The 14,050-nt window shown below is 43.9% G+C and overlaps 1 protein-coding gene across 2 annotated transcripts in view; it reads left to right on the forward strand.

The window, feature by feature from the left end:
* Positions 1-8,728, forward strand: part of LOC147127122 (serine/threonine-protein kinase H1-like) — a 75,209-nt gene extending 66,481 nt beyond the window's left edge. Inside the window, exons 5-7 of one of the 2 annotated variants that reach the window (XM_086021079.1) lie at positions 593-834; positions 7,230-7,489; positions 7,941-8,105. In XM_086021079.1, the coding sequence (XP_085877205.1) occupies positions 593-834; positions 7,230-7,489; positions 7,941-7,971 (533 nt within the window). In that variant the 3' untranslated portion in view covers positions 7,972-8,105. Of the gene's footprint in view, positions 1-592; positions 835-7,229; positions 7,490-7,940 lie in introns of both variants that reach the window. The other variant, XM_086021078.1, reaches the window with a different exon arrangement.
* The last annotated feature ends 5,322 nt before the right edge of the window (positions 8,729-14,050 follow it).

A 14,050-nucleotide genomic window follows, 5' to 3' on the forward strand; every position in this document is an offset into this window, starting at 1 on the left:
AAGTCGCTTACAGTATGTGCAAGTTTTACGTAACATTTATGGAAGAACTTAATTTCACCTCTAAACTTTTGACACATTGTTGAATGTTCCAATACATTTTGCACAACTCGCTGTTCTGGAGAAAGGAGAAAAATTCACAGTTGTTTGATCCATGAAAAATGTCCAGCGACGTCCAATTATGTGCCTCTTAGTGACTCTTGAAGTCTCTTTGTGTCTCTGTTGCAACCTGCTGATGACTCTCCAAGCTCAATGTCCGCTTCCCTAAATGACAAAATCACAACAGGGGTTTCATCCATGAATTGAGCAATACATTTGTGGCTTTAATCAGAAGTAGTATTTAAACAGTCGCCTTCATTATGCTGCAGCTTTTGCTGTTATGAAATGCGCTATATAAATAAAATTGTATTGTATTGTTAGATTAGGCCTCCTTGGCATAGGTGACTTGAGCTAGGCCGTTGTGTCGATTTGACCTTCCTCCTTGCTTGGCCTTCCTTATCTATTGTACTATTTGGCGCACATAGTAGTTGAATCCAGTTAAGACTGTCTCACTTGAATCAAGTTGTGTTGATCCAGTTCCGAACCTCGGCTTCAGGTACCCAAAGTGGCGACATTACTGGGACTCGCAGCACTTGGTCCTTACGAACCACATGTGGAACACCGGAGTACATGGCCCCAGAAGTGGTGCTGAGGAAACCCTACTCCTGTGGCGTGGACATGTGGGCTGTAGGGGTTATTGCCTACGTCATCCTGAGCGGGTCCATGCCCTTTGAGGATGACACCCCAACACGGCTCTACAGGTCCATTGTCAGGGGGAGGTACAGCTTTCGTGGAAATGTAAGTTATCAGTTCTGACATCCTTCTTTGTTTCTGCTAGATTTTAGAGATATGAGATTTATTATGAGGCAGGATAGTCATGGTTAATACCTAAAATACTTGGAATCTGTTTTTCCTTGACCGTGTTTCAAAGCCCGTAAAAGTGAATTAATCCGCGGCTGTGACCTGAGTTGTCCCACACGCAAGATAAGTCTGTGAAATTGCCATGCACCCAAAAGTAATACTTCACATACCCAGTCAGTCATGCTGGAAGGAGTCATTTTAGAGGGACATCACCACCGTGGGTGTGAACCAGGTGGGATCCCAGGGTTTCAAGTTGAGTTCTTAACCAAGTGAACAAAGAATCAGGTTTCCTTTGACACTCCGCAGTTGTTCTTGTTGGTCATAGTCGCAAAAAATGTTTCCCATCCGTGGCTGTGACTTCCCTTGGCTGGAGTTGGTCACACCTTGGCCATTGCATTATTCCCACAAGAAGCAGTTGAAAGCTTCCAAGCTCTTTGCGAGTGTAAATTGGAAAAATGTACAGTGAGCATGTCGCAACAGAAGCATTCAGAATATGAGTGTGTGTGTGTGTGAAGAAGAGAACACGGCTATGCTAAATTTAGCCCAATCTCCCGCCTGCTTCGGCTCTTGCGAGAAGGCAACAAAAGGGCACCGTGTGTTCTCCGGCAGCCGAGGAGTGTATTTTTAACGCGAGAGCTCAGAGGTGAGTTTGGGATTGCGCCTTCACACTTATCTTGGATAATTCACTTGCCCATAATCTGACATTTTAGTCCAAGGCCCTGTAATGTGTTTACCCTTGTACACCACCGATCAAACAACAAATCCACTGAATACTTGGGTTTTACTTAAGATTTTCATGTTGGCTTTTGCCCTGCTTTCTGTTCTTTGCATTGTGTTTCTTGTTCATGCTAGCACTGACCTACATTTGCATCCTAAATTCCAGGATGTGTAACACTGCGAAATGGTTCTAATTTATTCCAAACAGTCAATCTGCTTCCACAACATGTATTTTTGATTACATCCAGTCAGATTCCAGCAAGCATGCTAACTGCAAGCATGTTGGCATTTAACCTATTCTCATTAGCCTTTGTAGTGTAAATAGCAGATCTGGGCACTTTACCCTTTTTTGCCGGTCCGTCCTCCGTCCGCGACCTGGGTACCCTTCCGTTCTCATCCGTCCGTCCTTATTCATAAAAATTAGCGTCCTCCGAACCTGTCCGTCCTCTTCCTTTTAAAGCGGTTTCGTCGATTAGTGGGACGGCCTAAAATCCACCGCACTTGCTTAGTCCATCTCTTTTTTTAAAAGTTGTCGTCCCCCGACCTCTGTCCCATAAAATGGCCGTCCGTCCAGGATAGAGGGAGAATGCTAGCATGCTAACTGTTAACAGATTCGCATTGCCGAACCAGTCCCAATAACCTTGTGAAATAGTAACTTCCCGTTGGGTGTGACATGGTACTTATGAATCTTTCAATCAACATGTGTTGGAACAGTATGGTTGTTATCAGGTTGTATGTTAAAATAGCATCCTAGCATACTAATTAACTAAACTGTTTGCATTTAACCCAGTCTTATTTGCCTTTTATATAGTTAGTTTCTATGGGGAATCATGTAGAATGCAAATTACTGGCTTAAAGTTTGAGAGTGTACGGTACGCTATCATTTGCTATGCTAACATAACATGCTAATTGCTAGCATGTTAGCATTTAACCCAGTCTCATGTGATTTTCTGAAGTCGTATCATTACATAGAATGCATAAAGTACAGTACTGTGTTGCAGTTGGTATGCTAACGTAACATGCTAATTGTTGGCATCACCACCCATGTCTCATTAGCTTCTTGAAAGACAGGTGGTAGCTTTGTAAATGATGTCAAACATTTATGGGTCGGCGGTGAGGTTTGACCGATTGTCCACCAACCAACGCGTGTCAGGATGCGACTGTCGGCCCACTCCTGATTGGCTAGCTTGCCTTTGTGTCCACGTGAGTGTGTCCTGGGAGTTGACGAGCAAGATGGTGACTCAACTGGCACTTTTCCCGAAAGTTCACTTTCTGGGTCCCTGCATGCAAAGCCCCTCGCAGCACTACTGACACACAATCACACATAGACTACAACACATCCCCACACACACGTACACACTCACACTCCTCCTAGGTGCAACCACCACTTGCCTGGGGGCATGCGCCACAGTGTCACACTGATGTGTTTACCCAGCAGTGCGAAGGAGGAGGTGAGTCTGAGATGGATTGCAGGGGGGATTTGGGAGGGTGGTGCAAGCTGCTGGTACAGTGCTACACCTAACGGGGAGCCATTTGAGAATTCATTCCTTCTGTTTAAGGCACTAGTATGCTCTTTGTCCTCACTAGTAGGTCAACTCGCTGCGCTAGTAGAATGACTAGGGTGTATTAGCAACATTATTCCACTGCTGTATGACATTTGTGCACACTAGTAGGACCAATTGGACTTGCAAGTAGGACATGTGACTAGTAAGGCTAAACTGTGCACTAGTTAACATCCGTGCGCTACTATCATTACTCAGGAAGGGCCAGATGTTACCTGATTTAGAACTATAATTTCATAATAATAGTACTGGTATATGGGACGAAATATGTGCCACCAGAAAGTGAATTTGAACAGTTTGTGTTTGAAATTGGCTGAACTTGAATAATTGCATTGAGAAACTGAATCTGAATTGTCCAATTGAATTTCTGATGCCAATCGATCGCAAATACTCAGAACTCCTCTTCAGCCAATCAGCACCTTTGTTTTTGAGCACGTGACACAGAGATCGAAAGTGGAATCTCCTACTAGTTAGTGACATTTCCTACTAGTGGGGAAAGACTCTACTTGTACGTGGACCTTGAGAAGGATATCAAATAAATGCTCATACGGCTCCCATTGGGAGAGGGAGAAAAAGCAGGGCAGGAGGAAGGGTTGCTTTTTGCACCTTGTGTGTGTGTCTGTGTGTGTGTGTGTGTGTGCGTGTGACAGATCTAAAGCTAAATAATACCCTCCCACAAGATTCCCCCCGACTGCATTGTGCCGCACACTTTCGTCTTGATGACCCAAAGCAAACATCTGCAGCAAGGCAGCATAGGATGAAAAAAAATAGAAATGGGAAGGGAACAAAAACAAGTGTAGCCAGCCTGCCCCCTAGTGAGTGCGGCGTGAACGCACATCTGGCGGGCGTGTGGATATTGTACATGACAGCACAATCTCGACTACATCCGCATATTGATGTTTACAGTTAGTTGAGTCGAGCTGCGAGCCAATGAGCAGCAGCGCACTTATTCATACGATTTCCATTTGGTTGGTGTAGAAAGTTGTTTCTTTGAACAGAGGTGTTGCATTTGAGGGTTTGGATGTCAGTCACCGCTGCAAGCTGTCTGCATAGAAGATGAATGAAGCATTCGCTTTCTTACCAGGAAGAAAAGTCCAAAATCCGCATCTTTAAGGCTACTACTCATGCTACCAAATTCAAATCGTACATTTTTAAGTGGGAACTTAATGGGAGTTTATTGTCCTATTTCATATGTTTTTTTCTTCATTATATGTATATTGTGAAAATATATATAAGTATATATAGTTTTATTTTTTATTGCCTTAACAATGTAATATACATGCTGTAAATATGCATTCATATACAAGATGTTATTTTGTATTAATTTCAAAGTTAGAAATTGTAATTACATTTATAAAGTATTATAAATGCAGTATATATTATATGTATTATTTTTTATTTTATGATTGATACATTAAAATGTATATAGATTAGAAAATAATTGTGTATCCTACTTTCTACTTTGATGTCATTATATGTATATCATCATTTTTATTTTTTAACTTGTTTTAAAGTTTCTCTTATTCATTATTAATTTTCTCCATTTTTTATTTGTACAAAACAATAACAGTGCTTGTATATGTCTGTATATGTATGATTGATAGCATTTGAAGCTTAAAAAAAAGTGTATTTATTGTTAGGGTGAAATTATTAGATTTCTTTTCTTTTTTGCACTTATTTTTCTTCCATTCTTTAAAATAAACAAAAACATATTTAACATGTGTTTATTTGACACTCCCAACACGCAGTCCTGCAATGTCATGTGAAATTGGCGCCACATAAAATCTTGGAATCAGCCAACTTTTCGGGAGCTGAATTGAATGTGGGAAAAGGCAGTGTCAGTTCTCGAATCCATTGTGCCCTTTGGTCTAATTGTTGCCATGCAGGTCTGCTCAGGTCAGGATGGATCACAGCCAGGATGAAGTGGGGGGAGGAGATGGAAGTGTAGGGGGGGGGCTGCTAGCCCGCTCCTTATTCACGGTTTAACAAGATGTAGCTTAATGAAGCAAGCGTTCCCCTAAGGTTTCCTCCTCGATGCCTTATCGGAGCTGCTCCGCGCTTCCTCCGCACTGATGTATCGCTCGCTCTCCCTCCGCAACACAATAAAGCCTTTGTTTATGTGCGCGCGAGGAGTTAACCCTCCCGCAGGTGGCTCGCTTCCCGGGGAAACAACAACACTTGTCTTTGTTGTGCCACCGCAGCACCGATGGAGGAGAGCAAAACTTTTACGAGGCTCAGCCGCATTTTTTTCCCCATCCCGGCTGCCTCCTTTTCCAAGTGTGTGTTGTAGCGGTGGCAAAGTGCGCGTGGAGTTGTGGATAAAAGATGCCAGGTATACCCTCCAGGGTGGCTTTCAGCCGCTTATTTTAGTCCCGTCTTTTTTCACTCTGAGAAAGAAATGAAATCGAAGCAGGGGTGTCCAAACTTTTTCGTTTGAGGGCCACATAAGGATGTCAATTGAATTCATCCAACACATAAAAATCAAGCAAGCACGCAATTATATATTGTTTCTATTTTCTCGTTATTTTGAAAAACTTATAATAGCTTTCTATTCAAGATGATATGTTAGTTACTTGAGAATCATGAATGATCATAAATTGGACCTTGACTGAAATTGTGTTGTTATTTTAGTCGTAAATAGTTTATTTGTAGCGTTGTGTATCTGGAAAAGCTCTACAGTATATGAAAATAAAGGTTTTTTTGGGGGGGCAGACCGTCAAATGTCACCTTTAGTATATGCTGTGGGCTAACAAATGTATGGCGGGCCGCAAATGTCTTTAGTTTCTATCGGTTCTCAAACTGGGGTCCCCATCGCTTTGGGGTCATCATATTGATTTGCAACACATTATCTTTTTATCTTTTTTTTAATGCGTACGTACGTAATGCGAACTTTTCAAGCTCAAGAAAGGTTCGTCTTTGTCCCAATGCTTCTGTCCACGCCCTGTTGTCAGACCCGACTAAGCATCTATTTTTTTTGCCATTGTCGATTTCTCACTCGATTAAGCGTCATTATCGCATAAGAAGAGATGATGCCTGAGAACTCCCCGAAGGCAAACGCGAGAGATTTGCGCGCTTACGCTCGATTGGAGAACGAGAGGATTGAAGACCGGATTAAAGCTTTGCAAGACTTTGTTCATTGTTGCTGTTGTTTGTGCGTTTTGTGCTTTAGCGCAAACAACGAAACAACACTTCAATCTACTTGCATCGGGGAGTATTTGATTCCACACAAGCCTCCGCGCTGCAAAGGTTACCGTTTTCCTCGGGCAGACCTCTGCTGCTGAGCAAAAAAAAAAGAAGAAAAAAAAGGCAGCATGAATTATTTAACAACATTGAATTAGAAGGAGAAGGATCTTTATCGTCAGGAAACTTGCATATTCACCACATTTGTCCTCTGAGTTAAACTTGTCAAACTACAGTGAACAGCTGCCCAGTCATTATTGGCCACAGGGGGGCAGTATACAGTATCTGCAGAATAGAAGTACCCTATTTTAACATGCTATTTTTATTAAGGCACTTAAAAAAAGTTTCGAAGTGTTTAAACACTCTTAAAACCATGCAAACACATTTAAACACACATATTGAGAAAGAGCAAGAAAAAAACGGACTAATATAGATTCAAGGATTGCTCATTGCGCCACAGTTTTATTTGTTCTTCGCAGAGGACAAAGAAGATGTACCTGCGAGTATTGTTATTTGTTTAATGTTAAGTTTGAGTAAAACGTACATTTCAACTTGAGTGGCAAAAAACAGCTTGGCGTCTCCTCTCTCGATGACTTGAAAGCAGCGCCGAGTGTCAGCCGCTGGTTACGATCTTCGGACCTCCGAGGCCGCTCAGGCTCGGCCCACTGCCGTTCGGCTTTCCTTCGGGGTTTAGTTCCGCTCGTTAAAGCTCGCCGTTGCACTTAGTCGAGCTTTCAAGAGACTTTTAGCCCCTGTCGTGGGGATTATCGGTTGTTTTCCATGTCTGGTGAGGCCGGAGGGACTTTCTACCTCTGCCAAGCACAAAATGTCTTGTTTTTTGCTCTCACCATTATCCCGTCTCATCTTCCGCAGCCGTGGCCCTCCGTGTCCAATCCCGCCAAAGACCTAATCCGGGCCCTGCTGGAATCGCACCCGGGGCGGCGTCTGCGTGCCGAGCAAGCCTCGCTTCACCCGTGGATTCTCACCGGAGCCGCCGGATGCTCAGCGAAAAACCTCCACCGGTGCATCTCCCGGAACTTGCGGCGGCGGGTGTCCCGGAACTCTTCTCGCTGCCAGAGCAGGACCACGAACTCGGCGGTGGACGTCTGTTCGATATCCAAGCAGGCTGTTTGGTGAGGGCGAACACTCGGCTTTGCATATAACACTCTATATATTAAAAAAACTAACCCTAAAACTAAAAACCAATAACCAATAACCAATTGCAGTAGCTGTAGTAGTGTACAAGTGCAAGACTGCATTAAAGCGCCAAGATTCATCATGAATGCGATGCGAAATTGTGTTTGGTGACTCGCCCGAGGACACATTTGTCCCTCCAGTAGGAATTATCGGAGGCTTGATAAAAGCCGATCGTTATCTGCCCTCGCTGGCTGACCTGGAATCAATATTCCTTGTGGGGAAGCAACCATAGACTGTTTTTTTTTTTTTACCCCATCCTTTAATTTAAATAAACATCAGTCTTGCTACTCTTGTGTATGATACATTTTTTTGTTTCCTCTCTATCGCGCCGCTCTCTCCCACAATATTTGACAAGCTGCATTCATTTCTTTTTTTTTCCCCATTCAGGCAGCACAACAAAATTCCGCCTACCAACTGATAAAGCACGGCAGAATGGCAGGCAATCGCAGAAAGCGCCGTTTTTTTTTGTTGTTTTGTTTTGTTTTGTTTTTTCCTTTGGATGATGATAATTCCATTTCTGGGGCCGCTATTATCTTTTGGAGAGCGTCACTTCTCGTGAGTCACACATCCTTGTGTGTACTGCCGCCGCCGCCGCCGCTGCCGCCACCATGTGGGTTGTCAAGTGAACTCGCAAGGCTGGATCCTGCAAAATGCTGCTTCTCAACTCAGTGTCCACGAAACGTACCTTGGGGGTCTGCAAAATAATTCTGTGGTGCTATTCCAGCTTCTCCAAAAAAAAACAAGAATTTTTGTGTTTTTGAATAGGGAAAATATCACTATAATATTGTATTTTATGAAAACCACATAGTCATAAGATCATTGAATAAAATGTGAATAAAAGCTGCAGTAGCTCTAATATATGCCTGTGAGTATTGTCTTATTGTCTCTCTACATGGGTTGCTGCACTTTTGTGTTCTAACACCGCCACATGGATTTATTAACTTGTCACTGGCGTGTTAGCATTTCGCTAGCAGACGTTAGGACATAGTTATGCAGTTGTTTCAAAAAAACATGTAATTCCCTTTGTTTGATGTTGACTTTGACAGTATGTCATTTCTGTGTATGGCTATGTAGGAAAAGCGGAAGGTCTTTATAAATTGATCTTTAACTTTTTGTGAAATTGAGTTGAACCGTGGAAAGTCATTTACAATAAAAACATGCAATTATTTGTTCTGCTTTTTTCCTGGAGAAAAATTAGGTTGCTTTTGAAAGTCATTTTTTTTCCCCTCGTGAGCCCGAGAGAATCGGCGTGGGGAGTCGTTTATGTTTGCAAGCTGCTTATTCCATTATTGCCATAATACCACTTTCATTATTGAGCTCACTTTTGCTCCAAAGTGCTTTCGAATTTAATGGCTGTTGGGCAACTTTGAGACCACAATAAATTCATTCAAATGCGGCCAAAACTGGTTTCTTTCCTTACACTATGTTTCTTTGAATCAACTTACCTGTTGAAAAGTACTTTACAGATGGCGCTCGCTTTGAAACAATTTCCCTCACGTAACATCTGTTCACACAATAAGAAGAGAGAAAAGACTAAAACCATCATTTCGCAATCATTCTGCCAGAAAGCTTTTTCGTGTACTGGTGGTGCCATCTTGTTTTTGCCACGCAGACGGCGAAAAGGCCGACAAAGTTGCACGAGAGGCTCCTCGCCACCTGCCGTCATGTTTACCTCCACCCGGCTGAGGCTCATCAGGTAAGTGGCTCTTATTCCTCCCGTGCGAGCCCGCCGCTCACGACTAGATCAAACATTTGCGAGGCGCTCAGGGTGGAGATGATCCACCTCGGGCGGCAATTACAAATCCTCTCCACTTAATGATTGTCGAAAGGAAAGAGCGGCCCTCGTTTGGAGCCCTCCTCTGCCTTTGCTTTTTTTTTTTCTCTTGATCATTTACCTTTTTTTCCCCACTTGTGTTTTTCCGCAGAGACGTTTGGTTCGATACTTCCCTCGTTGGTGTCAAGCGTGTCATTATTCTTCCGTGGCAGGTGTTGTCATTGAGACCGTCGCCCACATCCCGCCAGTGGTTGTCACCGCTCAAAAAAATTTCCTCCCGTCATCTCCTCGAGGTCCTCCAGGCTCGGGTATGTGACATGCATGCACAATTTTTTCAAAGCATCAATCCAAAGGACAAAAGCATTTGTTTTTTTGGACGATATTATTTCAATTTTACAATTTTTTCACTGTACACCGCAGGAATGTTATCAGTCAAGTTAAGTCAATCACCTGACCTGAATCCGAAATATTAGAAAGTGATCATTGTGATTGCTAATTTGTCCCATTAATGGATATCCCTTAAAAATTGGGAGGCAAACTGCTCACCTGATTTGGATGTAGACTCCCTCAAATGATCTTGTTTGTTTCTTTTAAAATCCATTTTGGTGGATTTTGGTGGTTTAGAGACCTGAGTATCTTTGACAGTTTTACAGTTTTGTTGTGGGGTGGGGCATATCACCCCAACACAACAGGAAACAGACTTTTTATTTTCATTATTTTGTGACGGATATTTGGTGATGATTCTCTCACCCTATGGTGTTTGACTATTTTATTTCACTTTCAATCCACCGTGGGTCATAAATTTGGAATTAGCAGTAGCATGACATACATTTTATGTTGTCAGTAAGAAAATATTATAGTATTGTGATGTACAAATACTATGTGAGTATTAATAGTTCGCTGTCATGGGGGGAATAAAGGTTTAAGGTGTATCATTTAGTCAAATGAACATAGGAACTATTATATGGATTGCTTACAAATACATTGAAAAATAATCGGTCAAGTGAACTCGCAAGGCTGGATCCTGATATCGTGTATAGTACTATATTTTATTTTTTTGTATAGACACAAATATAAAGACTGGGATATACTAATGATGAAATGAATGTAAGGGGGTAGCAATCGATACATTTCTACTTCCTCCTACTTCTTTTTGAAAATACTGTTTAAGCAGTTCAATGATCTATGTTGTATTGATTATTGCTAACTCTGCTTTGCAGTTTTTTCTGAATCTTTATTTTTAATGGCACGGTACTCTTTGCATCTTCAAATTAACATGTGTTTTTTGTTTGTTTTTTTAAATCCCTTTTGACACAGTATTATTCTTCTCTCGTTGTCTTCGGCTACACATAATCTTTTAAATTATAACCAGCTCATTCCATGGGAGTGAGGGTCATAAATCAAACACTTTTGACATAAGCAGTATTATTGTTCTCTCTCACTCTGTTCAGCGTGCAATACCACAATCACCTTCTTAAGTGAGTGCATCGTTGTCTTCCTGTCAAAGCTCGGCCGCATAGCTGTGAATTGAACCGGAACCGCTGTCCACAAATGCCCTTGTGACACGTGTGACACGGCACCCTTCTCCCATCAACCCTCGGGACTCCCAAAGGTTCCTTCGTCCTTCCTGCCTGAAGGACGACGATCCACCCCGATGCTGTGACCAAGTTGGCCGGCTTAATGCTGGTTTATTGAGCTTTTCAAAGCAAGGCGTGGCCTTTTCATGCAGAAAATTTGGCGGCTGCCAATGTCTGACTGCACGGATTTCGCAACAGGGGTGCCGGGTAGGTTGGATACCGTTGTGCTTTTTGAGAGGTAAGACGAGGACACCCGGCAAGCGGCAGGTTTGTTTTGCTGCTGTTTGCCGGGCGTCATGTGGAGAAAAACAGCACGGGCAATAGATGAAGGTGTTTTGAAACACTGTTAATCCTTTTGGGCAGCATTCCTCTGATCGGGAGGCGGTTCAGTCTTTCTATCGTGGAGTTCTTCCGTATGTGACGCATTTAAACTCTGCCGCCAGTTAGTGAACAAGCAAATTGGGAATTTCTTTTTCCAAACTCATGCTGGGAATATTTTGTGTCAGTCACGCTTGCTTATTTTTGGGGGGGTTCTTCCTATGTTTCCATGAGCGCATCGGCACTAGTTTTGATCTGTGGTGCGGTATGCTGAAATTGATGATGAAATTTGACCGCTGACAGTGCCCCAAAGGGAAAGTCCTTTCGACCCAAACCGCGTCACTGTGCCATATGTGTTCGCTCTGCTGCTTGTTTTTGTGGCAGGGAGTTGATCATGTTTATCCCACTGTGCAGGCGCAGCAGCGCGTACTAAATCGATTCCCGCCCGCCATCCCGGCAGAGAAATGGAGGCTCGGCCCGGCTGAAGGCAGGAGTCGAAAACGGGAGATTTAAAGGTCGCCTTCCACGGCGCTGCCAGTCCAGTTAGGCAGACCGCTACAAAAATCAAAGCGAGCGCTCATCTCTTAATCTCAACGCTTTATGTGGACACGGTTGTGTGGTTTGTTTATATAAGAAAAACACTCACTGGACACTTCATTAGGTACACTTGCTTAAACTGATGACTGCGGGGGGGGGGGGGGATAAACACTATACCTGCGAGAATTGTTATGGCCGACGACGCGTCCATGGTCTATGTCCCCCCCTTCTTTGGCCAACATCCAATTGGGAAAGGCTCCAGCTAAGCCGCCACACTAATGAGGACAAGTGTTATGGAAAATGGATGGATGGATATTATTTACCTACTTTAATGAGTTTAGTTTTTGCTTTCTCGGTTCAACAAGACTGCACGAAAACTACTTAAGCGATTTCCATTCCAAACAATGTGGAAAGGGTCTTCTACCATCCGAGAAGCAGCCCTTGGGAATTGATGTGGAGCCAGGATTCATTATTCACTGAAAAAGAGCATTTTCTGAAATATCTCACTGAATATTGCATAAATTGAAACGGCATTTATATTCTACCATTCGTAGTTGTCTACTGAAATCCCAACATCAGCCGGGATATCAACTCCAGCACCACGCAGAGATTTTCATCCTTCAGCGACCAAGGCAAAGCCTTTTTCTAGACTGCTGGTGTACCTAATGAACTGTCCCCCCAGCGTGTGTGTTGGCAACATGCCCCGTCGCCTGCAGCTTTTACAACAGCCTGCTGACGAGAGGGAGGCACGAGTGTCCTTGAGACAAAGGTCCTGCAGGTCCCGGCCCATCCTGGACCGCTTAATGGCCGTGTTGACCTCTGTGCTTGTTGCGGAGAGTGGCAGGATGCCCGCCAACGGGAGGAGGCCGTTTGGCATCTCAAGAGTTGTCTCTGTGTATATGTGTATATATATATATATGTATATATATATTTTTTTTTTTTTAAATACATCAGCATAATACAATATTTTGTCTATTATAGAGTATGTGTGTGTGCGCGCGTTAGTATTATCAGGCCTCAAGGCCGCACTCCAGCAAAAAGTCGAGGTCCCTCTGTGGCTCGTGTCACAGGCAACGTGGCCCGCCGCCGTCCGACAGGTCGCCATGGAGACGCCGCTCCAAAGGTGAAGTGTCGAGATGGCAGTAATTTAACTAACAGGCCTAATTTCAGGTTACTCAGCAGGGACCCGAATCCGTGTGAAAACACTCATAACTGCAGTACTTGGCAAAGGTAAAAGTGCTCCTTTTTTTTTTTTTTTAGTTTGTGCCGTACCCCAAAGGTAGTTATGTCATGTTTTGGTGCAAAGGCCATATCAATGAAAGTGTTACTTTGCTGCCAATTCAAGGTTGGCAAACACTGTCGTAATCACTGGAGGATCTAGGATTATTTCCTGGGAGTGTGGGGATGGGAGGGCCAAGGATATGTCAGGAGGTCTGCACAACCCTAAATTGTTTTTACCAACCCCCAAAAAATCGTCAGAAAACGCGGATAAAAATTCCTTATACGTTCCATAATAGGAGGGGGTCGTAAAATACCCCAAAGTCATTTATCTGGACGCACCCCCCCCCCCACCCCCCACCCCCTCAGCTCCACCAATGGTCGTAATCCATGCATCCGTGAAAGGTAATTGATATGGACAAGCAGGGCAAATTGATTGCATCGGTCTCTGGATTGCTGCGCAGCTCCCGTTGTTGTCGGGCGTTGAGGCTGCCGTTGCCATGGAAACAGCCGGCCAGCATCCTCGGGGGCGTGCCTGCTTCTGCACCAGAGGCAGCAGGGCTGAGCCCGAAACAAATCCACCCTGAGAAGGAGAGGACTCACCGCGAATTAAAGTGGCAAACGGCGAGTCGTGACAGCCACTTGAGTTGCGAGCAGGCGAGTGAATACACAAAGCCAGATGCCGTTTCTCAAGCGGGCTCCCCTGTGGTGACTCCCACTCGAACAAAGCCCCGGCGTGCCAGTCCATCGCAGCGGTTGTCCGCACTTGTTTGGCGGTGAGGCAAACGCGTGCGGATGTCTGACTTCTCCTCTTTTGATGTGTGTGTTAACTTGGAGCCCTCATCCCGCCTCCCTCGCTCGCCTGCATACAAACGGAAGCAGCACGAGCACTTTGCTCCTCAGTAGGCCGCTTGTGGATCCAGCCAAGCTCCTGTTGATTAACTTCTCTCGAGCTAATTGCAGGAGTGTAGTCTAACTTTCTTTTTATTTTTTTGCCTGGCATGAATGCAGTTTTTTTTTTTTTCTTCCCCTCTCGAGGCAGGAGTCATGCTGCAGTGTGCATTGCAATGCTG

The sequence above is a fragment of the Filicampus tigris genome, chromosome 21 (assembly GCF_054856515.1).
Source record: "Filicampus tigris isolate MCC_2025a chromosome 21, RoL_Ftig_1.0, whole genome shotgun sequence".
Lineage (NCBI taxonomy): Eukaryota > Metazoa > Chordata > Actinopteri > Syngnathiformes > Syngnathidae > Filicampus > Filicampus tigris.